General features: G+C 47.1%; 2 protein-coding genes across 3 annotated transcripts in view; one reads left to right on the forward strand and one right to left on the reverse strand.

Moving 5' to 3' along the window:
* Nucleotides 1-22796, reverse strand: part of LOC310636470 (uncharacterized protein) — a 356270-nt gene that overhangs the window by 224701 nt on the left and 108773 nt on the right. The window lies entirely within an intron of this gene.
* On the forward strand, nucleotides 406-22458 carry LOC310636489 (uncharacterized protein). 2 transcript variants are annotated; one of them, XM_083356391.1, is made up of 7 exons: nucleotides 406-880; nucleotides 4426-5207; nucleotides 13787-13898; nucleotides 14188-14270; nucleotides 15322-15448; nucleotides 17836-17970; nucleotides 21133-22458. In XM_083356391.1, the coding sequence occupies exons 2-7, from the start codon at nucleotides 4479-4481 to the stop codon at nucleotides 22104-22106; spliced, it is 2160 nt and encodes a 719-aa protein (XP_083212517.1). In that variant the 5' UTR covers nucleotides 406-880; nucleotides 4426-4478; the 3' UTR covers nucleotides 22107-22458. The 2 variants fall into 2 exon arrangements, with proteins under 2 accessions (XP_083212517.1, XP_083212518.1); XM_083356392.1 differs by lacking the exon at nucleotides 406-880 and adding an exon at nucleotides 2640-2731.

Genomic DNA, 22796 nt, shown 5'->3' on the forward strand with positions numbered 1-22796 from the left:
AATAGAAATAGAATAGAATAGGATAGAATAGAATAGAATAGAATAGAATAGAATAGAATAGAATAGAATAGAATAGAATAGAATAGAATAGAATAGAATAGAATAGAATAGACAGATTGGAGAAGAGAAGAGAAGAGAACGAATGAAGAGTAGAATAGAATAGACAGATTGTAGAATAGAATAGAATAGAATAGAATAGAATAGAATAGAATAGAGGAATGAATAGAATAGAATAGAATAGAATAGAATAGAATAGAATAGAATAGAATAGAATAGAATAGAATAGAATAGAATAGAAGCTGGAAGGGACCTTGGAGGTCTTCTAGTCCAGCCCGTCAGAGACGGGAACGCTGCTATCATGTCTCCCAGGAGGAAGAGAGAGAGAGAGAGAGAGAGAGAGAAGGAGGGAAAGGAGAGAAGGAAGGAAGGAAAGAAAGAAAGAAAGAAGGACAAGCGTGCTCAGGCGTAAGCCTGCCCTCAGCTCGGCCCAGCAGGGTCGGCGCCGGCGGCCTCCAGATCCGCCCTCCAGGAAGCCCCTCCACGAAGCCGAGGGGAGCCCAGCGGGGCAGGCCCGCCTCGGCCAAGCTAAGCTGCTGCTCCCGCCGGCCAGGAGAGGGCGGCCGCGGAAGACTCTCCGCCCCGCCGCCGCCGCCGCCATTGAAGCGCCGAGGGGCGGCGGGCCAAGGGCGAAAGGAGCGGAGGAGCCGCCGGGCCTGGCGCGCCGAAGAGCGGGACGAGCTCCGTCCCGCCGTCCCGCGCGCAGCCGCAGCAGCAGCAGCAGCGTCCCGTCCGGATCTTTTCCCCGGCAGACGGTGCACAGCAAGCCCGGGCAGGCCCCGCCGCGCCCGCTCGCTCGTTCGCCGGCTTCCCGACGCTTCCGGTAGGCTTGGTGGGCTCCTTGGGACGAGCCCGGGGCCGGCCGAAGCCTCACGTGGGTTACGCCGGGCTGTCACCTCGCCTGTCCCGCCTTGGTTTGGGTCCCGCGGGCGGCCGGAGCAGTTGCAGCCCAACTTCCGAATAGGAACGAATAAGAGCTGGAAGGGACCTTGGAGGTCATCTAGTCCAACCCCACCCCCTCCCCGCAACCCTGCTCGGGCTTGGAGAACCTGTCCTATTCCTGACAAGACCTAGAACTGAGGAGAAACCTCCTGACGGTTAGAACAACTCACCGGTGGAACCACCTGCCTCCAGAAGCTGTGAATGCTCCAACTCTGGAAGTTTTTAAGAAGAGACTGGACAGCCATTTGCCTGAAATGGTATAGGGTTTCCTGCCTGAGCAGGGGGTTGGACTAGATGACCTCCAAGGTCCCTTCCAACATTATTATTATTATTATTATTATTATTATTATTATTATTATTATTATTATTATTATTATTATTATTGAGAAGAGTGAGGGGTGACATGATAGCAGTGTTCCACTATCTCAGGGGCTGCCCCAAAGAAGAGGGAGTCAAGCTATTCTCCAAAGCACCTGAAAGCAGGACAAGAAGCAACGGATGGAAACTAGTCAAGGAGAGAAGCAACCTAGAACTAAGGAGAAACTTCCTGACAGTTAGAACAATTAACCAGTGGAACAACCTGCCTCCAGAAGTGGTGAATGCTCCAACACTGGAGGTTTTTAAGAAGAGACTGGACAGCCATTTGTCTGAAATGGTAGAGGGTTTCCTGCCTGAACAGGGGGTTGGACTAGATGACCTCCAAGGTCCCTTCCAACTTATTATTATTATTATTATTATTATTATTATTATTATTATTATTATTATTATTATTATTATTATTATTATTATTATTAAGTGGCTGTCCAGTCTCTTCTTATTTTTAATTTTTATTTTAATTCCATTTATATCCCGCCCTTCTCCGAAGACTCAGGGCGGCTTACAAGCTTAGCAGTAGCCTTCATTCTATGTATATGCCTGCTTATTAGGGCTTTCACACACACACACACACCAAGCGGCATTATTACAAAGTCAGCTTAATTGCCCCCAACAATCTGGGTCCTCATTTTACCTACCTCGGAAGGATGGAAGGCTGAGTCAACCTTGAGCCTGGTGGGACGCGAACCTGCACTAATTGCAGGCAGCTGGTGTTACTTAAGGAGGCATTAGCCCACTGCTCCACCAAGGCTCTTAACCCCGCCCCCCCAGTGATGAAGGACCTATAACTTCTGGTGGCAAGCTGTTCCACTGGTTCATTGGCCTTCCTAAGAGTGAGCGTCAACAAAAGTGCGTCTAGACCTCAGGGCTTTTTTTGTCATAGAACGCTCAGAACGGAGTTCCAGCACCTTTTTTGGGATGGAACCTTGTAGGGTAGGCAAGGCGGGTTTGTATGATATGTGTGAGTTCCGGCATCCTTTTCTTTTTACAAAAAAAGGACTGCGTCTAGTCAAGGCTATGGTCTTCCCAGTTGCAACGTACGGCAGTGAAAGTTGGACCATAAGAAAGGCTGAGCGCCAAAGAATTGAGGCTTTTGAACTGTGGTGCTGGAGGGGGTTAGACTAGAAGACCTCCAAGGTCCCTTCCAGCTCTGTTATTCTGTTGTTTTTCCTTGAAGATATTTCACTTCTCATGCAAGAAGCTTCTTCAACTCCCAATGGCTGCATTTGTCCAGCCAAGCCATGTCGGGGTCCGAGGCCATTTGGACGAACGTGCTGCAAAACTCTTGGCCAGCCACGGTTTGCAGACCGCAACGGCAAAGCCAAAGCCAGATGGTGTTGCATCTTAATTCTTTGAAGTGAGCTCCAAACCATAATAGGTTGTGCGTAGGTTTGGCAGAAGGTATGGTGTATCTCTGGCCACCGTGGCATATAAACCTGGCTTTGCGGCTTTAGAGTATTGCACATATTATCCAACTCTCGTTTGTCTCAAGCCATGATTTGACATGGCTTGGTATACCGCGGTGTTTCTCAAGCTGGCCAACTTGAAAATCAGGCTGGCCGGGGAATTCTGGGAGTTGTGGTCCACACCTCTTAAAGTTGCTGAGGTTAAGAAATTGGTATACCCCTGGCAGGGGTAGGCAGCCTTGGCTCTTTTATGAGTCGTGGACTTCAACTCCCAGAATTCCTGAGCCAGCATGGCTCAGCTTGGAAACCTCTCCCTTTCCCCTCAGCGTGGCTGGCTCAGGAATTCTGGGACTTGAAGTCCACGAGTCATAAAGCGGCCTAGTCCAGGGGTAGGCAACCTTGGCTCTTTTATGACTCGTGGACTTCAACTCCCAGAATTCCTGAGCCAGCATGGCTCAGCTTGGAAACCTCTCCTTTTCCCCTCAGCATGGCTGGCTCAGGCATTCTGGGAGTTGAAGTCCACGTCTCATAAAAGAGCCAAGTTTGCCCACCCTGGTAAGGTACAGGTTGTCTTTAACTTACAACCGCAGTTGGGACCACAGAACTTCCATCATGAAACAAGGCGGCTGTTAAATGAGTCACATCCAATTGCACTATCTTTTTTGCTGAGCTTATTAACTGAATCTGGCTTTCCCCATTGATGTTGCTTGTTTTATTTATTGGGCATCCCGCCTTTATTATTTTTACCAATAACTAAAGGAGGTGAACATATATCCAGCACATCTGCCTCCTCCTGTTTTCCCCACAAAAACAACCCTGTGAGGTGGGCTGGGCTGAGAGAAAGTGTGATTGGCCCAAAGTCACCCAGCTAGCTTTCATGGCCAAGGCGGGACTAGAACTCACCGTCTCCTGTTTCCTAGCCTGGTACCTTAACCACTAGACCAAAGGTCCCCAACCTTTTGGGCACCAGGGACCGGTTCCATGAAGAAAGGTTTTTCCACGGACCGGAGAGTGCGTGGTTTTGTGTGCTGCCTGCACCCTGCAAATGGGGCTTCGCTTGTTGGTGCAGACTGGTTGCGAGATGGTCGTTCCGTGAATTTTGCTCCATTTTACAACCTCTCTTGCCGCAGTTGTTAAGTTAGCAACATGGTTGTTAAGTGGCTCGTCAGAAGGTCGCAAAAGGGGGTCCCATGACCCTGGGACACTGCAAGCGTCATAAATGTGAGTCAGTCCGAATTTTGATCGTGTGACCCTGGGGAAGCTGCAGTGGCGGTGAAGCATAAAAGCCGGTCCTGAGTCACCTTTTTCAGTGCCGATGTAACTTTGAACTGTCACTAAACAAATGAACTACCTCCACGGGCCATCAAGGTTTGCAAATAAGGTAGTCCTTGACTTACGGCCGTTTGTTTACTGACCGTTGCAGCATCCCCATGGTCACATGTTCAAAACCATTAAAATATATAAATTCAATAAATTCAATTCAAATTCAAAATGGGGCAAAACTCACTTAACAGCCACTTGGCCTAGCAAATGGGAACCTTGGGCTGGCAAGGGCAGGCTTACCTGGTAGGGCTAGAACTGCAGCACCATTCGGAAGACCCCCCCCCCCAAGTGATTCCCGTTTCCCTTCAATCTTGCTTTCCAGAAAACCTGTGGCTAAATCACAGTTTAGCAAGGACTGAGCGAAGCAGGGAAGTGATGAAACGGCAAGGATCCACCCGGTCCCATCAGGAACGACGGGAAGAGGCCGAGAACTTGAGCTGTGCTGTTCGGCTGGAATATATGGCAGGCGGTTTCCAAGGGGCCGGATCCCAGGAGGGCCAAAGGGAGACTTGCAAGGCGACGCAACAGCGCTGGGAAACCCAGTGGCAGGAGTTCCTGAGGACACTGCAGCCCAGTCAACCAGGGGCGGGAAATCCTGTTCCCTCAGAGGCCTCCCCTTGGGAAGACCCCAAGGCCTTCTTGGCCTCCTTTGAGCAGGTGGCCCAAGCTTGCCGTTGGCCCCTAGGAGAGTGGGCGGCCCGTCTTCTCCCCGCTTTGAGCGGAGAAGCTGAGGAGGCTTTCCAAAGCCTGGAACCGGGAGATCGGGAAGACTATGCCAAAGTGAAGGCCGCCATTTTGAGAGAGGAAGCCATCAAGATGGAGGCGCAACGCCAACACTTCAGACAGTTCTGCTGCCAGGAGACGGAAGACCCCCGGAGGATCCACAGCCAGCTCCAGGAGCTTTGCCACCAGTGGTTGAGGCCGGAGAGACGCAGCAAGGAGCAGATCCTGGAGCTGCTGATCCTGGAGCAGTTCCTGGCCAGCCTCCCATCGGATCTCCAGAGCTGGATCCGGGCAGGAGGACCGGACACGTGTTCCCAGGCGGTGGCCCTGGTGGAAGAGTTCCTGACGTGCCAGCAGGAGGACGAAACAAGGAAATGGCAGGTCGGTTTTTCATTTCCGGAGTTGTGTTACAACCCAGAGTTGGACTTATAGGTAGTCCTCAACTTATGGCCACAACTGAGCCCAAATTCCCCGTCGCTAAACAAGGCACTTGTTAAGTGGGTCCTGCCCCATTTTACAGCCTTTTTTTTTTTGGGCCGTGGTTGTTAAGCGAATCACTGCAGTTGTTAAGAGAAGCATGCGGTTGTTAAGCGAATCCGGACTTTGCTGGGCAGAAGCTCCGTAGAAGGATTGCAAAGGACCCCAGGAGGCTGGTTTCCTAGCACCCGAAGTTTGCTCACATGACTGTGGGGATGTTGCAATGGTCGTAAGTGTGAGAATTTGCCATTAGTCCAGGGGTGTCAAACTCAATTTCATTGAGGGCCGCATCAGCGTTGCGGTTGCCCTCCGGGGGTCAGGGTGGGCGTGGCTGGAGTGGGTGTGGCCTACTGGGTGGGCATGGCCAGCTCTACATCGTTCGTGTCAAGGGTGCCTTTGGGGGCCTGGGCAGGAGTGGGGCAGATCTGAGGGTCTCTGGCAGAAGGGGGTGAGACCGGGGCAAGTGCCAAGGCATGGTCCACTGGAAGAGCCTTACTGTTCCTTTCAGGCCATGCGGGGGGGGGTTGGGCTGGACGGTGGCGTGGAGGTCAAACACCTAGCCTGGCCCTCAAGCGCCCACGGCGCTAAGTCCAGCCCCACTTCCCCAAGGGGGTGCTCAGCTGCACTTACCTCCTCCTCAAGGCTGTTGCTGCTGTGCTTGCTCTCCTTAGCCAGGTTGCTCATGATGGGTAGGAGGGCAAAGTCAAGAGGGAGGCCCACTCCCTCTCCATGTGAGCAGACCTGGCTTTGTATCCAAAGTTTCCTTAGCAATAGGATGAGAGACCCCCCCAGGATATGCCAAGAGCAGGGGGCAAGGGGATGGTGAAAGGGCAGCAGGGCAGGACTAAGGCAGGACTTCCCTCAGACCCTCCCTCTCCTTCCTTCCTTCCTTCCTTCCTTCCTTCCTTCCTTCGTGTCAAGGCATAATTCTTCCTATCAGAGGGCAATGGACCGTGCTTCAGATGATGCATAATGTGTGTGGGTGAAGGAAAAGCAAAGCCCGACGCATATTCTAGTAAAACCCAGAAAAATATATATATATATATATATATATATATATATATATATATATATATATATATATATATATATATATATATATATGCATCTTTGGTTATTCGGGTTATATATATATATATATATATATATATATATATATATATATATATATATATATATATATATAATTATATATATAATTATATATATAATTATATATATAATTATATATATATAATTTTTAATTCCATTTATATCCCGCCCTTCTCCGAAGACTCAGGGCGGCTTACAAGCTTAGCAATAGCCTTCATTCTATGTATATGCCTGCTTATTAGGGCTTTCACACCCCTCCCAAGCGGCATTATTACAAAGTCAGCTTAATTGCCCCCAACAATCTGGGTCCTCATTTTACCTACCTCGGAAGGATGGAAGGCTGAGTCAACCTTGAGCCTGGTGGGACTCGAACCTGCACTAATTGCAGGCAGCTGGTGTTACTTAAGGAGGCATTAGCCCACTGCTCCACCAGTATATATATCAGGGGTCTTCAAACTTGGCCCTTTTATGACTTGTGGACTTCAACTCCCAGAATTCCTCAGCCAGACATGCCTGGCTGAGGAATTCTGGGAGTTGAAGTCCATAAGTCACAAAAGGGCCAAGTTTGAAGACCTCTGATATATATAAACAAAGAAAGCTAACCGACTACATCCTCTCTCATCAGACAGTAGAAAGAAAAGAAGAAAAAGTAAAGACTAGAAAAACTTTTTACGCTTGCGCACACAGCAAAGCTAACTCATAACATCATAGCTAGACCACATGACATTCACTGTGGTTACCAGATAGGTTTATCAAGACAGGTGCAGAACGGAAGGAAATGTACAATTAGAACTGAGCTTTTCGGACGAACTAAAAAAAAACGTGCAGTGACACTATAAGAGTGGTGGGAAAATATTTGAGATGAGGGAGGGAGAAAAACAGGCAAGGAACGCAGCTGGGGAAGTGTGTCATCCTTTGTGAAGAATGAAGAAATGCACCATCGCCTGGAAGTGGCCAGCACATGGCCTTTTGCCTACTTCACATAACCGGCTTGGTGGACTCTGGGGGAGGGGATGCCATGAGCAACATGAGTCAATGTTACCTGCACAACGCTACCCAGCCCCTAGCCTGTCTGAAGTAGCCAGGGCCATGTGCTGGCCAATTCCAGGCGATGGTGCATTTCTTCATTCCTCACAAAGGGTGATACCTCCCCAGCGTGCACCCAGGGGCCAATGCGGCAGGGGCCGGTCCCTAGCTGTGTCCAGACGGCCTTGTGGAGCTAAGACTGAATGCATTTCATCATAGATGGCCACCATGAAATTGTACATTGGCTCCCGGCTGGCCTGGGCTGGGGTCAAGGCAGCGGGGGCCATTCCCTCACTCTTTCCAGGATGGCTTCATGGGCCACATGAAACCATTTCGCGGGCCGGATCTAGCCCCCCTCCCCGGCCCTTGTGTTTGACGTATCTGCATTAGTCACTTTTCCCAGTGCCCTCGTAACCTTGAAGAATCATTATTTTTTATTTTATTTTTTATTTTAATTCCATTTATATCCCGCCCTTCTCCGAAGACTCAGGGCGGCTTACAAGCTTAGCAGTAGCCTTCATTCTATGTATATGCCTGGTTATTAGGGCTTTCACACACACCCCAAGCGGTATTATTACAAAGTCAACTTAATTGCCCCCAACAATCTGGGTCCTCATTTTACCTACCTCGGAAGGATGGAAGGCTGAGTCAACCTTGAGCCTGGTGGGACTCGAACCTGCACTAATTGCAGGCAGCTGGTGTTACTTAAGGAGGCATTAGCCCACTGCTCCCTCTTTCTGTGAAGTTTTTGCATGCAGCACTATTTGTTCGCCAGGACAGCCAAGCTGAGAAATTAAGACGCACCAAAGGGATTCCATTCATTTTGTTTAAATAAATAAATCAAAATACAGTTTTTGAAGAAAAAAAAAGCATTCAAATCACCCTACCTGAAAATCAGCCCTAGATGGAAATAACTATCAAATTAAATTGGGATATTTTTTTTTCCTTTCCCCCATGTCAACCATTACAAAAAAACCGCTGGGAGAGATCATCCGTGGCTTCGGGGTGAGGGATCATCCATATGCTGATGATACCCAGCTTTTCATCTCCACCCCGAACCAACCCAGTGATGCCCTCGCTGTGATGTCCCGGTGCCTGGAAGCGGTACAGATTTGGATGGGAAAGAACAAGCTCCGGCTCAACCCGGCCAAGACTGAGTGGCTTTACGTACCGGCATCTCGTTTAGTCCAAGAGGTTCCATCCTTGGTTATAGGAGGAGAGATGTTACCTCCCGTTGATAGAGCACGCAATCTGGGCGTCCTCCTGGATTCACGACTCAGTTTTGAAGATCATATTGGAGTCGTGGCTAGGGGGGCATTTGCCCAGATTCGCCTGGTACACCAGTTGCGCCCCTTTCTGGACCGAGATGCCCTACGTACAGTCACCCACGCACTCGTTACCTCCCGTATAGACTACTGCAATGCTCCTTACATGGGGCTGCCCTTGAAGACCAGCTTCAGCTGGTGCAGAGTGCAGCTGCACGGGTAGTGATGGGAGCACACCGATACTCCCATATTACACCCCTCCTGCGTGAGCTGCATTGGTTACCGGTTGCCCTCCGGGTGAGATTTAAGATGCTGGTACTTACCTTTAAAGCCCTACATGGCTTAGGCCCGGGATACTTGCAGGACCATCTGCTGCCAGGAACGAATTCCCATCGCCCAGTACGCTCACACAGAGAAGGCCTCCTCAGGGTACCGTCGGCTAGACAATGTCGGCCGGCGACCCCCCAGGGGGAGGGCCTTCTCTGTGGGAGCGCCAGCCCTATGGAATCAGCTCCCCCCTGAGCTTCGGATGGCCCAAAATCTCCAGTCCTTTCGCCGCGGCCTCAAAACACTGTTTTTCCACCTGGCTGACCTGGACTGACAGGCATTTTAATTATGTTTTTAATTTTTAACTCTAATTTTTAATTTATTTTAATTTTAATTTATTGTACAGAGGCCTTTAATTTTAATTTTATCTTAACTTCTGTATTTATTATATGTTATTGTTGTTAGCCGCCCTGAGTCCTTCGGGAGATAGGGCGGCATATAAGTCCCAATAATAAATAAATAAATAAATTTTTCCACAATGTCAGCTATGCTGACTCAGGAATTCTGGGAGTTGAAGTCCACGAGTCATAAAAGAGCCCAGGTTGCCTACCCCTGGCCTAAACCTATTTTGCAATATCATTGATTCAACCTGCCCAGCAGCACTTGATTGGCAAAGACCTTCTCAATTAAAATGAATCAGAGTTAAGTGTTTGTAAAGGCTTGGGGCAGCTGCATTGACTTCCATCATGCTTTCATTTTCTAAGCTCAGAAATTTTTTTTTTCATTGTCCAGAACCTTGTTTTAAAACCTTGTGTAAAGGTCAAGGACTGCTTGTACGCATAACTTGGCAAAGGATAGTCCCAGAGGTGCCTTTTTTTTCAACCGGCAACTGGACTTCCTTTGTTTTGCTCGAAGACGTTTGAAACCGTGGTTTGAAAGAGGGGTCAAAGAGGCCATCTGTGTCAAAAACTGAATAGCCCTCTCTCAACGAGGGGTGGGGGGCTACGACCTCATCTATCTCCAGTCTGCAACACAGTCCTTTCGGCAGTGCCAAGAAGGCTCCACACCCATTTACACCACTCAGGGTTCCCCGAAGATAAACCTACAAGTGGCTTCCGTGACTCTCAGGAAGAGTATAACAACCAGATGACTATCAATCCTTCCATCCTCTTCTTAGATGAGAAGGAAAAACATCTTCAAGGAAAAAACAAGAAAGACCAGTTGGCTTTTGAGAAGGCACTTTTGGGACAACCATGACCTGGAGGATGGAGACTCTCCATAGACCATTGGCAAAGGATTGGCCAGTGTATTTTATGGCTTAGTAGTCAGTGGCTTAGGGACGCGGTGGCTCAGTGGGTTAGGACGCTGAGCTTGTCGATCAGAAGGTTGGCAGTTTGGCGGGTCGAATCCCGAGTGCCGCGTAACAGAGTGAGCGGCTGTTACTCGTCCCAGCTTCTGCCAACCAAGCAGTTCGAAAGCCACGTAAAAAAATGCAAGTAGAAAAATAGGGACCGCTACGGTGGGAAGGGAACAGCGTTCCGTGCGCCTTTGGCGTCTAGTCATGCTGGCCACATGACCATGGAGACGTCCTCGGACAAGTGCTGGCTCTTCGGCTTTGAAACGCAGATGAGCACCGGCCCCTAGAGTCGGAAACGACTGGCACGCAACCTTTACTTTTACCTCAGTCAGTGGCTTGCATGGTCCTCCAACAGTAGTTTACTGAGCTAAGCATGCTAACCCAGCCAGAAGTTAGGTTTTTTTTTGCATTATATTTTAAGGATGGATGGAATCAGTGAAATCCCTGCTGAAACTCTCCAGTCCAGTCTTGGAAGTGCCAAATGCAACTTCTCCACCCTCCCAGATGTGATGCGACGACTTCTCTTAAGGCTTCTGGCCAACATAACATTGCTCTTTGTCTCACAGTAGCCCTGCAAACTGGGCTTGGGTTTCCAGTTATCCCCCTCAAGAAAAGAAGAAAGAAAGACAGTAGCTTGCATGCGTATATATGCAGATAGATAGATAGATGATAGATAGATAGATAGATAGATAGATAGATAGATAGATAGATAGATAGATAGATAGAACGCTGAGCTTGTCGATCAGAAGGTCGGCAGTTTGGCGGGTAGAATCCCGAGTGCCGCGTAACAGATTTTCGTGCTTGTGACACCAGCCTGAAGATGACGAGTGGGACCTTGTCGAAACGTCACCAAGACACCCTCAATCCTACACAGGAAAAGAGCCGAATACACCAAGACCTACATACCTATACCCATGAAAATCTACGAAAACATGTGTGTGTGTGTGTGTATGTATGAATGTATACACACGCACATATACATATACATGCATACACACACACACACACACAACACGTATTTCTTGTTGTTGTTAGTTGCGAAGTCGTGTCTGACCCATCGCGACCCCATGGACAACGTTCCTCCAGGCCTTCCTGTCCTCTACCATCTTCTGGAGCCCATTTAAGCTCATGCCTCCTGCTTCAGTGACTCCATCCAGCCACCTCATTCTCTGTCGTCCCCTTCTTCTATTGCCCTCAATCTTTCCCAGCATTAGGCTCTTCTCCAGTGAGTCCTTCCTTGTCATTAGGTGGCCAAAGGATTTGAGTTTTAGTTTCAGGATCTGGCCTTCTAAAGAGAAGTCAGGGTTGATCTCCTCTAGGACTGACCGGTTTGATCGCCTTGCAGTCCAAGGGACTTGCAGGAGTCTTCTCCAGCACCACAGTTCAAAGGCCTCAATTCTTTGGCGCTCAGCCTTTCTTATGGTCCAACTTTCACAGCCATACATTGCAACTGGGAAGACCATAGCCTTGACTATACGCACTTTTCTTGGCAGGGTGATGTCTCTGCTTTTTAGTGTGTTGTCTAGATTTGCCATGGCTTTCCTCCCCAGGAGCAAGCGTCTTAATTTCTTGGCTGCAGTCCCTGTCTGCGGTGATCTTGGAGCCCAGGAAAATAAATTCTGTCACTACCTCCATTTCTTCCCCATCTATTTGCAAGGAATTGAGAGGGCTGGATGCCATGATCTTGGGGTATATGTGTGTGTGTGTACACACATACACACACATACACATACACACACACACACACACACACACACACACACACACACACACATAAAAGAATTTTTGTAAAAAGGATTACTGGAAATAATGCTATGAGAGACCACAGATTCTAGAGTCTAGAGCCCTCTGGTGGTGGGTGAAGGTACTGCTAGTGGATCCTGAAATAAGGTACAATCAAAATATAGGGTAATTAGGACTGGGAAATCATAATTAAGCCACATGGACATAAAACAGAAAACCATGTGACCATGTTGACTTACAACAGCAGTTTGGCAATTCCAATTGTTGTTGTTAAGCAAATTCCTTGCAATCAGTAAGTGCGATGTGTGAATTCCTGCCAGCTTCCCCACTGACTTTGCATCTGGGAAATCAGCAGTTAAGCTTGCCAATGGCAATCACATGAGTGTGGGGATGCTGCAGTGGCCGTAACGTCAAGGACCGGTCGTACATTTCACTTGTTCAGCCCCGTCATAACGTCATAGAACCAAGTGGTCATTAACTGGGGACGCGGTGGTTTAGAGGGTTAGGATGCTGAGCTTGTCGATCAGAAGGTCAGCAGTCTGGCGGGTCGAATCCCGAGTGCCGCGTAACAGAGTGAGCGCCTGTTACTCGTCCCAGCTTCTGCCAACCTAGCAGTTCAAAAGTATGTAAAAAATGCAAGTAGAAAAATAGGGACCACTACAGTGTTCTGTGCGCCTTTGGCATCTAGTCATGCTGGCCACATGACCACGGAGGTGTCCTCAGACAAGCACTGGCTCTTCGGCTTTGAAACGGAGTTGAGCATTGGCCCCTAGAGTTGGAAACGACTAGCACGCATGTGCGGGGGAACCTTTACCTTTACCTTACATGTAAAATTAATTTGTTCAGAACAGCCCAAATCTCATCCCGTTCCCCAAAGCCTTAACAGATTTCAGGGACGCTCACATCTAGTGATATTCAATGAAAATCGGAGATCAAAATTTTTTGTGATTTTTTTTAAATATGTAAATAATTTTGGGGTTCCATGAACAGCAGCAGGATTCCCCTGGAAGCCAAGTTGCAGGGCGCATTTGCCAGGGGATCCGCAGATCCTGCTCATTTGTAGCTTTTATAAAACAGGCCCAGATAGTTTTCAGTAAAGCAGCGATTTGCGTAAAGGTTGGGAGCCAATGTTCTGTACCAGCCTACTATCGGCCCTGCAGAAAAGGCAGGGACAACCCCTTTACAAAAAGGCAAGAGGCTGGAACTAAGCCTGCCAAATTTATTGACACAAAACATAGCAAAATCAAAACACGAACCATGAAACAGGAGCTATTCAAACGGTTGCCTTCAGCAAACCAGCCCTCCCACACATTCCCCTTTTAAACAGTTCAAGGCATGGTTTCTCTCTGCCTCCTTCCGAGGTGCCCCATTGCCTTCCTCTGTTTACTCCTGATTGACTGCCTCCTGCGTTGGGCGTCCTTGAACAGGGCCAGCTGTGGGTCATCTTCATCCACGCTGTCAGGCTCACACAGCTGGGTCTGCGTTGTAACCAGATGGGAGGGGCCTGGCTGAGGGCTCTGCGAACCCTCAGAACTCTCCTCCGCAGGCTCTCCAACACCCCCCTCCTCCTCCTCTGAATCGTCCGACCCAACTGCCGGACCCACAGGCTGACCCTGAATCACAACAGCCAAGAAATTTGGGGTTCAGCGGTGCTGACAAGTCCGTTGTCTTTTTTTTTTTAATGTCCCCCCGGTTCCCCGTCCCCATCCATTGTTTTTTCCCAATCACTGCAGGAGGTTTGCCTAGGCTCTCTCGACGTGGAGGAGAAAGAGGACTTGGACCCTGGAGAGGGGCCGATCTACAAAGAAGACGAGCTGAACAGTAGCGGGGAGACCAGTTTGCTGGGTAAAGATCCCTAAGTGGATGTCTTTGGACGAGTGTTTCTCAGCCGTGGCAACTGGAAGATGGGTGGACTTCAACTCCCAGACTTCCCCAGCCAGCAGTGCTCGGGGCTGGGGGGAGGGGGGCGTAGAGAGGGCCAGTGGCGTGTGAAGCGCTTCTTAGTTGTGTAAAGCTACGTACAGCTGTACAGGTTGTGTAGAGCTCAAGGGGGTTAGCGTCTCCTGTCTAGTCAACCGAGGAATGAATAGAATGTCTGGTTTTGCTTTCTAAAATTCCTTTCCATCCTTCACAGACAGCGGAATTAAATGCCCAAGTCATGCTAGTTCCTTGCTTTCTCTGGAAGGACCAGAAACGAGTGAAGCTGAACAAAATGAAGTAGGTGATATTTATCTGTCTGTCTCTCTCATCTCTCTCTCTCTCTCTCTCATCTATCTATCATCTTTCTTTCTCTCTCATCTTTCTCTCTCACTCTTCATCCATCCATACAACCATCCAGCTATCCAGCTATCATGTCTGTCTGTCCGTCCATCCATCCATCCATCCATCCATCCATCTATCTATCTATCTATCTATCTATCTATCTATCTATCTATCTATCATCTATCTATCCATCCATCCATCCATCCATCCATCCATCCATCCATCCATCTATCTATCTATCTATCTATCTATCTATCTATCTATCTATCTATCTATCTATCTATCTATCTATCTATCTGTGTGTCAAATTTATGGGCCACTCATCTTAGCGGAGTGTAAGTTTGGGCGGCTTCCGTGTTTTACTGCATTAAATTGTGCAAGACCAAAAAGAAGGCATTTTCTCTGATGACCCTCTGCACATTTTGGGGTGTTTTGTCTTTTTTTTTTAATCCCATTTATATCCCGCCCTTCTCCGAAGACTCAGGGCGGCTTACAATTTAAGCACAAATCAATCTGCTTAGCAATAGCCTTCATTCTATGTATATGCCTGCTTATTAGGGCTTTCCCCCCCAAGCGGCATTATTACAAAGTCAGCTTAATTGCCCCCAACAATCTGGGTCCTCATTTTACCTACCTCGGAAGGATGGAAGGCTGAGTCAACCTTGAGCCTGGTGGGACTCGAACCTGCACTAATTGCAGGCAGCTGGTGTTACTTAAGGAGGCATTAGCCCACTGCTCCACCAAGGCTCTTTGCAAATATGCAGTAGTTTGGTGGTGGAATGTTGTTTGCAGGGCTCTGAGTTCAAAACATCTGTGTTGGATGATCTCAGCTCTGAAAGAAACACCCGGCGATCTTGAGTTTGCAATGGATGTTGAACGTGTGTGTGTGTGTGTGTGTGTGTGAAGCACACATATACACAGAGAGCAAAGGAAGCAGCAGCTATCTGCAGCGCAGCACCTGTTATAGAGCCGTTGAGTTAAGTGATGGTTATATCCTTGTTTGTAGGGATCAGTGAGCCTCCAAAAGACAGGTCTTCCTCTGCAGACAATGGAACATGGCTTGATCCAGCCGGGACAACGGACTATATTCTGGCAAGTCCTGCAGGAGGAGAACGGCAACACGGACTGTTTGGGTAGGTGCTTGTGAGCGCACCGAACGTCAGCTCAAGTGGCTGCGTTCTTTTTTTTTTGGTTTATTATTATTATTATTATTATTATTATTATTATTATTATTATTATTATTATTATTATTATTATTTATTTTAATTCCATTTATATCCCACCCTTCTCCGAAGACTCAGGGCGGCTTACAAGCTTAGCAGTAGCCTTCATTCTATGCATATGCCTGCTTATTAGGGCTTTCACACCCCCCCCCAAGCGGCATTATTACAAAGTCAGCTTATTGCCCCCAACAATCTGGGTCCTCATTTACCTACCTCGGAAGGATGGAAGGCTGAGTCAACCTTGAGCCTGGTGGGATGTGAACCTGCAATAATTGCAGGCAGCTGGTGTTACTTAAGGAGGCATTAGCCCACTGCTCCACCAAGGCTCCTCTTCTTCTTCTTCTTCTTCTTCTTCTTCTTCTTCTTCTTCTTCTTCTTCTTCTTCTTCTTCTTCTTCTTATTATTATTATTATTATTATTATTATTATTATTATTATTATTATTATTATCACTATTATTATTATTTTCACAGTTCCTTTAATATACCACAAACTAACCAATGAAATATAAACATTTTTTCAAGTATTTAACATTTGTTATATCAGTAATGCTGTAGGTATTACGTATCGCCATACATAAATACATACACGTATGTTTGGGTGCTGCTCGTCCATTTCCCCTTTCACCGTATCCATCCTCCTCCTCTCTCTTCCCTCTTCTCTGCTTTCTTTCTCCCTTTCTCCTTTGTTTCCTACTTCCCTCTTCTTCCTCTCCTCTTCCTTCACCACTCCCCTCCCCTTTCTCTCCACTTCTCCTCCTCTTTTCCTCTAACCTTCCTACTTCCTTCCCCCTCCTCTCCTCTCTTCCCTCTCTCCTCTCTGTTCTGTACCAGCCTGCTACCGGCCCTGCAGAAAAGGCAGGGACAACCCCTTTACAAACGGCAAGAGGCTGGAATTACGCCTGCCAAATTTATAGCTACAAAAATAAACAAGACACGAACCAAGAAACAGGAGCTTTAAGAAACACGAACTATCCAAGCGGTTGCCTTCAGCAAACCAGCCCTCCCCACACATTCCCCTTATATAGAGTTCAGGGCGTGGCTTCTCTCTGCCTCCTTCCGAGAAGCCCCATTGCCTTCCTCTGTTTACTCCTAATTGACTGCCTCCTGCGTCGGGCGTCCCTGAACAGGGCCAGCTGTGGGTCATCTTCATCCACACTGTCAGGCTCACACAGCTGGGTCTCCGTGGTGACCAAGTGGGAGGGGCCTGGCTGAGGGCTCTCATCAGCAAGATCTTCAACCCCTTCAGCAAGGTCTTCAACACCCCCCTCCTCCTCCTTTGAGTCGTCCGACCCAACTGCCGAACCCACAGGCTGACCCTGAATCACAACACTCTCCTTTCCTTTCTTCCCCCCCATTCCTCTTCCGATACAATTGAGGGGTGATGTCTGAGCAGCTCCTCTCCTTAGATTTTCAATGTCTATATTAGGTATGATAATATCCTTATCTCCTCACTTCCATCTAAATTAGTGTTAGCTGTCTTTTATTTATTTATTTATTTATTTATTTATTTATTTATTTATTTATTTATTATTTAATTAATTTTAATCCCATTTATACCCCGCCCTTCTCCGAAGACTCAGGGCGGCTTACAATTTAAGCACAAACCAATGTGCTTAGCAATAGCCTTCATTCTATGTATATGCCTGCTTATTAGGGCTTTCGCCCCCCCCCCCAGCGGCATTATTACAAAGTCAGCTTATTGCCCCCAACAATTGGGTCCTCATTTTACCTACCTCGGAAGGATGGAAGGCTGAGTCAACCTTGAGCCTGGTGGGACTCGAACCTGCACTAATTGCAGGCAGCTGGTGTTACTTAAGGAGGCATTAGCCCACTGCTCCACCAAGGCTCTTTTAAGCCTATTCTCTTTTTCGCCCACTCGTAAAATTTTCCCCAAATTTCATAACACTCTGACTCTGTCTTATCTTTAATTATCATCGTTAATCTATTCATTTCCGCACGTTCCATTATTGTCTCGGATCACCTCTTCTTCTGGAGGAGCTTTCGGGGCCTTCCAGTTTTGTACAAACACAATCCTAGCTGCAGTGGTTATACGAATAACCAAATATGTGTTCTCTTTGCTGTATTTCTCTGGTAAAATACCCAACAGGAATATTTCTGGTCTAAATTCTATACGTCGTCGTATCACCTTTTCTATCCACGATTTGATTATGTTCCAATAGGTAAGTGGCTGCGTTCTTGCAACCAGGGAAGACATAAGTGCAAAAAAGCTGACTTGGCGCTATCAAAAGTGATCAGAACCGAAGTCTTCAAAATATCCCCTTCCTTCTCCCTTCAGGTGTCAAGAACAGAAACTGGATCAAAATGGAGGCTTCTTTGTACGGAGGAAGCGATCCAGAGGAGACGCCCAGCACAATGGCCCAGATAAACCCAGAGAATGTGTCAGTGGAGGATGACATGCCGAAGGAAGGATGTGAGTCAAACAGCCGGTAGGGAGCAGAACTTCTAGAAACGCAGGATAAATCCAGCAAGCCTTTCAGAAAACCTGGAGCTGTTTGTACAGGTAGTCCTCAGCTTAGGATGGACCCTCCAAAAGATGCAATAGCATAGCATAGCATAGCATAAGGATAGGATAGGATAGGATAGGATAGGATAGGATAGGATAGGATAGGATAGGATAGAATAAGGATAAAGAATGGAATGGAGTAGAATATCATAGCATAAGGATAGGATAGGATAGGATAGGATAGGATAGGATAGGATAGGATAGAATAGAATAGAATAGAATAGAATAGAATAGAATAGAATAGAATAGAATAGAATAGAATAGAATAGAATAGAATAGAATAGAATTAGAATAGAATAGAATAGAATTAGAATAGGATAGCATAGCATAGCATAGAATAGGATAGCATAGTATAGGATAGCATAGCATAGGATAAGAATAGAATAGGATAGAATAAGAATAGGATAGAACAGCATAGCATAGCATAAGAATAGGATAGGATAGGATAGGATAAGAATAGAAATAGGATAGGATAGCATAGAATAGGATAGCATAGCATAGGACAGGGGTCAGCAACCTGAAACAGTGAAAGAGCCACTCGGAACTGGTTCCCTCACAAAAGGAAAAACTGGGAGCCGCAAAAAATGTGTGCGCATGTGCGTACATGCGCGCATGCGCAGAACAGGGTTTGACTGAAGAGTGGAGCCAAGGCGAGATATGCACCTACCCTGCATATTTGAATTGATTGGTTAACCTTTTTTAGTCCCACTTTTTTTTTTTGGACTGCATGTGACAGAGGATTGGGAGCCGCAGGAGACGGCTGAAAGAGCCGCATGCGGCTCCGGAGCCGCGGGTTGCAGACCTGTGGCATAGGATAAGAATAGAATAGGATAGAACAGCATAGCATAGCATAAGAATAGGATAGGATAGGATAGGAATAGAAATAGGATAGGATAGCATAGAATAGGATAGCATAGCATAGGATAGCATAGCATAGCATAAGAATAGAATAGGATAGGATAGGATAAGAATAGAATTAGAATAGGATAGGATAGCATAGCATAGAATAGGATAGCATAGTATAGGATAGCATAGCATAGGATAAGAATAGAATAGGATAGAATAGCATAGCATAGCATAGCATAGCATAGGATAAGAATAGGATAGGATAGGATAAGAATAGAAATAGCATAGCATAGCATAGGATAGGATAAGAATAGAATAGAATAGGATAAGAATAGGATAGCATAGCATAGGATAGGATAAGAATAGGATAGGGTAGAATTGGATAGGATAGGATAGGATAAGAATATAATTATAATAGGATAGGATAGGATAAGAATAGAATAGAATGCAATGCAATGCAATACAATACAATACAATACAATACAATACAATACAATACAATACAATACAATACAATACAATACAATACAATACAATACAATACAATACAATACAATACAATACTTCTTTATTGGCCAAGTGTGATTGGACTCACAAGGAATTTATCTCCGGTACATAAGCTCTCAATGTACACATAAACAACAAAGGGATAGGTCATAGATCATAAATCTATAGTAGCATTCTGCAGGGAGAAGTTGAAAACAGTTTATGTCCGGGATGTGAGGGGTTTGTAGATATAGTTACAACCCGATTTCAAAAAGCTACAACTGCTACAGCACCCCCATGGCCCCATGGAGAATTTTGGCCCCCTGGCAATCCACAGGGATGCTACCTTGCTTCCTCCCCACCTATCTCTTATCTGGGGGAGGCCTTGGGAGACCACAGGCAGGACATGTGTGAGCTTGGGAGGAGCTTTAATGTGGGCTTAGCATGTGCTAGCCCCCCCCTTCCCCCCCAAAATAAAATCCTGTGGTACCCAATGCTCCATTTAACGTTTGCATCGGGGAGAGCAGGCATGGAGGACCTTAAGCGAGGCAATCATATAGGTGTTTTTGCTTAACAATCATCCTGACCTGCAACTGATAGGCAGGATGCATTGTGGTTGCTACTTGAGGGTTATCACCAGATGGATTTGGAGCTGGCTGTCAAACAGTACTCAGCGTGTAGTCCTCAGTGGCACTACACCCACACGGAGAGAAGTAAGCAGTGGGGTGCCACAGGGCTCTGTCTTAGGCCCACTGCTCTTCAATATCGTCATAAATGACTTAGATGAGGGGGGCTCATCAAATTTGCAGATGACACTAAACTGACAGGAGTAGCCGACACCCCAGAAGACAAACTCAGGATCCAAAAAGATCTTGACAGACTTGAACAATGGTCCCTATCCAACAAAATGCGTTTTAATGTGGAGAAAAGCAAAGTTTTGTATTTAGGCAGGAAAAAAGATCAAAGGTATAAGTACAGATTAGGCGAGACAGGGCTCAAAAACAGTAACCGGGAGAGGGAAATATTTTCAAAGAAAAATAAAACCAAGAAAATTTCAGTTGCCTTTGGGACAACCATGACCTGGATGATTGTGAATCTAGATAAGATTAAGATTAAGATAAGATAACCTTTACTGTCATTTTTTTACTGTGGGCGCAACGGCGCACGTCAAAAATGAAATTTAGTTGCCCGCTCTCAAAGTGAAACATACATGACCCACACGTAAAACATACTACATACAACATATGTATAGACCCACACCCCTACATGTACATAACAATAAAATATTAAATACTGGCCATCCTGAATATATAACGGAAGGAGGAAGCCAGAGAGTTCACAAGGTTAATGCCGTATGGAATGAAACTATGGCTGAATCTGGATGTTCTGCTACGGATACCACGAAGCCCCCTCATCCCAGAAGGCAACAAGGAAAACAGGTTGTGAAGAGGGTGTGTAGTGTCCCAGATAATCTTACGGACCCTGTTCAAACAACGCTTCTGTGCTATGTCCTGGATGGGAGGGAGGGAACTGCCAATGAACTTTTCGGCCGTCCTCACCACTCTCTGCACCGCCTTCCTGTCTGAAGCAGGGATGCTTCCAAACCAGACTGTGATGCCGTATGACAGGATGCTCTTGATCGTCCCTCTGTAGAATGTGGTCAGGATAAGGGAAAGGAAGATTAATTAATTAAGATGAGCTTTTCTCTTTAGATATTCCTCTTTCTTCTTTCTTCAGGTGACCAGAGAAGTTGGATCAAGATGGAACATTCTCAGATCGTGCTGGAGGAAACACCGAGGACCTTAGCAGACAATTCCCAGTGGATGTTTCCTGCCTCCTCTAACGTTCATGGGCTGAGGTGGGAATTCCAACTGGATAAGACGCCGAGCAAGGGGAAGAATGAATGGTGTGACCTCTCCGATGATCTTACAGTGGCTGTGGAGAACAACCACACCGTGCAGACTGAAGGGGGAAAGGCCTTGCTGCCGAAGCATGGACAAAAATGCTGCTATAAATCAGGGTTGGTTGAGACGCAAGGGAAATCCTGCGCGTGTCCCTCTTTGGAGGAGAAGGTCCAGCAAAAACGTCACTTGGAGAAACATCCGAAGAGCCATTCGGCTGAGCAAGAAGCCGAAGCCTTAGAGGTGAGGAAAGAGATCCTGGGAGATGATTTGATGGGGTACTCGAACAATCAACCAGACGAGAAACTCCTTGAGCACTTAGAGGACGGGAAAGATGGTAATAACCGGAAGGCCGTCAAGAGAGATCAAGGCATTCAGACGGAAGGGAGGCGGTATCAGTGTGCCCAGTGTGGAAAATTCTTTCGACACAGACAAACATTGACAAAACACCAGAAGATCCACACGGGCGAGAAGCTGCACGAATGTCTGGCCTGCGGGAAGGGTTTCACATCGCGAGAACCTCTGCTGAGACATCAGCGGATCCACACGGGGGAGAAACCCTACGAATGTTCCCAGTGCGGGAAATGTTTTCGGCAGAGAGTCCACTTGATGTGTCATCAAAAAACCCACACGGGAGAAAAACCCTTTAAGTGTCCCGAATGTGGGAGAAATTTCTCTCGGAGGGATAAACTGATCAGGCATCAGCGCATCCACAGAGGCCAGCGGTCTTACACCCACGCCGAACACGGGAAGAGCTTTGATCCGAAGGCAGCTGTGCTCAGACATCAGAGTCTCTTTGAAGGCCAGTGACAGACTTTCGGCGTCATTCTTTTGCGGCCCATTTTACCAGAGGGGTCCCACTCACCTCCAATGCCTGTCAGGGTTAGGACATGCTCCTACGGGCGGTCCAAGCGGAAAACAGAAAGCTTTCAGGTTAGAAAATTGGCAGATCGGCACAGAGCTCTCCTTGCAGAACGCTACGCGGACAGCTCTGTTCTTGGCATCCTGCTTTTAAAAGCCACTCCAAACCTGACTGTAAATCCCGTCGTCCTCAGCCAGCCTTTCCCGCAGTCGATGTTGGGATCCGGGTTCCCCCCGAAGGACGCCAAGATGAGGGAGGTTCTGAAGGAAAGGAGAATAATAAAAAGCCATTTGAACTCTGTACATTGCAACAGAGCCTCTCTGCCTCTCCACGATAAGAGGGATGGGGTTGAAGGTGTGCACAAGGAAAGCCACTGCAAAAAGTGAGGCCCAAGTGCAAAAAATGAAAGGGGTTTGATGGGGGGGGGCGAGGGGACGCTGATTTCAAAAGGCGGGCCAAGGTTGAAGGAAACGGGCGAATGCAGAATTTAGCAAAATCAGAAAGGGAGCGGTAAAACGAACTGTGAAGTTGGAAAATGAACAATTTCAAATGAACAAGCGATTGCTAAAAGCCCAGTCAGCTAAGTGATGCTTTTGAAAGCCAAGCAGTGAAAAGGTGTTTTGTTTTTTTTTTTATCC

Source organism: Vipera ursinii (genome assembly GCF_947247035.1).
Source record: "Vipera ursinii genome assembly, chromosome: 2".
Taxonomy (NCBI): Eukaryota; Metazoa; Chordata; class Lepidosauria; order Squamata; family Viperidae; genus Vipera; species Vipera ursinii.

Coding starts and splice junctions, on each gene's coding strand:
- LOC310636489 (XM_083356391.1), top strand. CDS start 4,479: ATGAAACGGCAAGGATCCACCCGGTCCCATCAGGAACGACGGGAAGAG. Junction 15,449..17,835: donor CGGCAACACGGACTGTTTGG/GTAGGTGCTTGT, acceptor TTCTCCCTTCAG/GTGTCAAGAACAGAAACTGG. Junction 17,971..21,132: donor TGACATGCCGAAGGAAGGAT/GTGAGTCAAACA, acceptor TTCTTTCTTCAG/GTGACCAGAGAAGTTGGATC.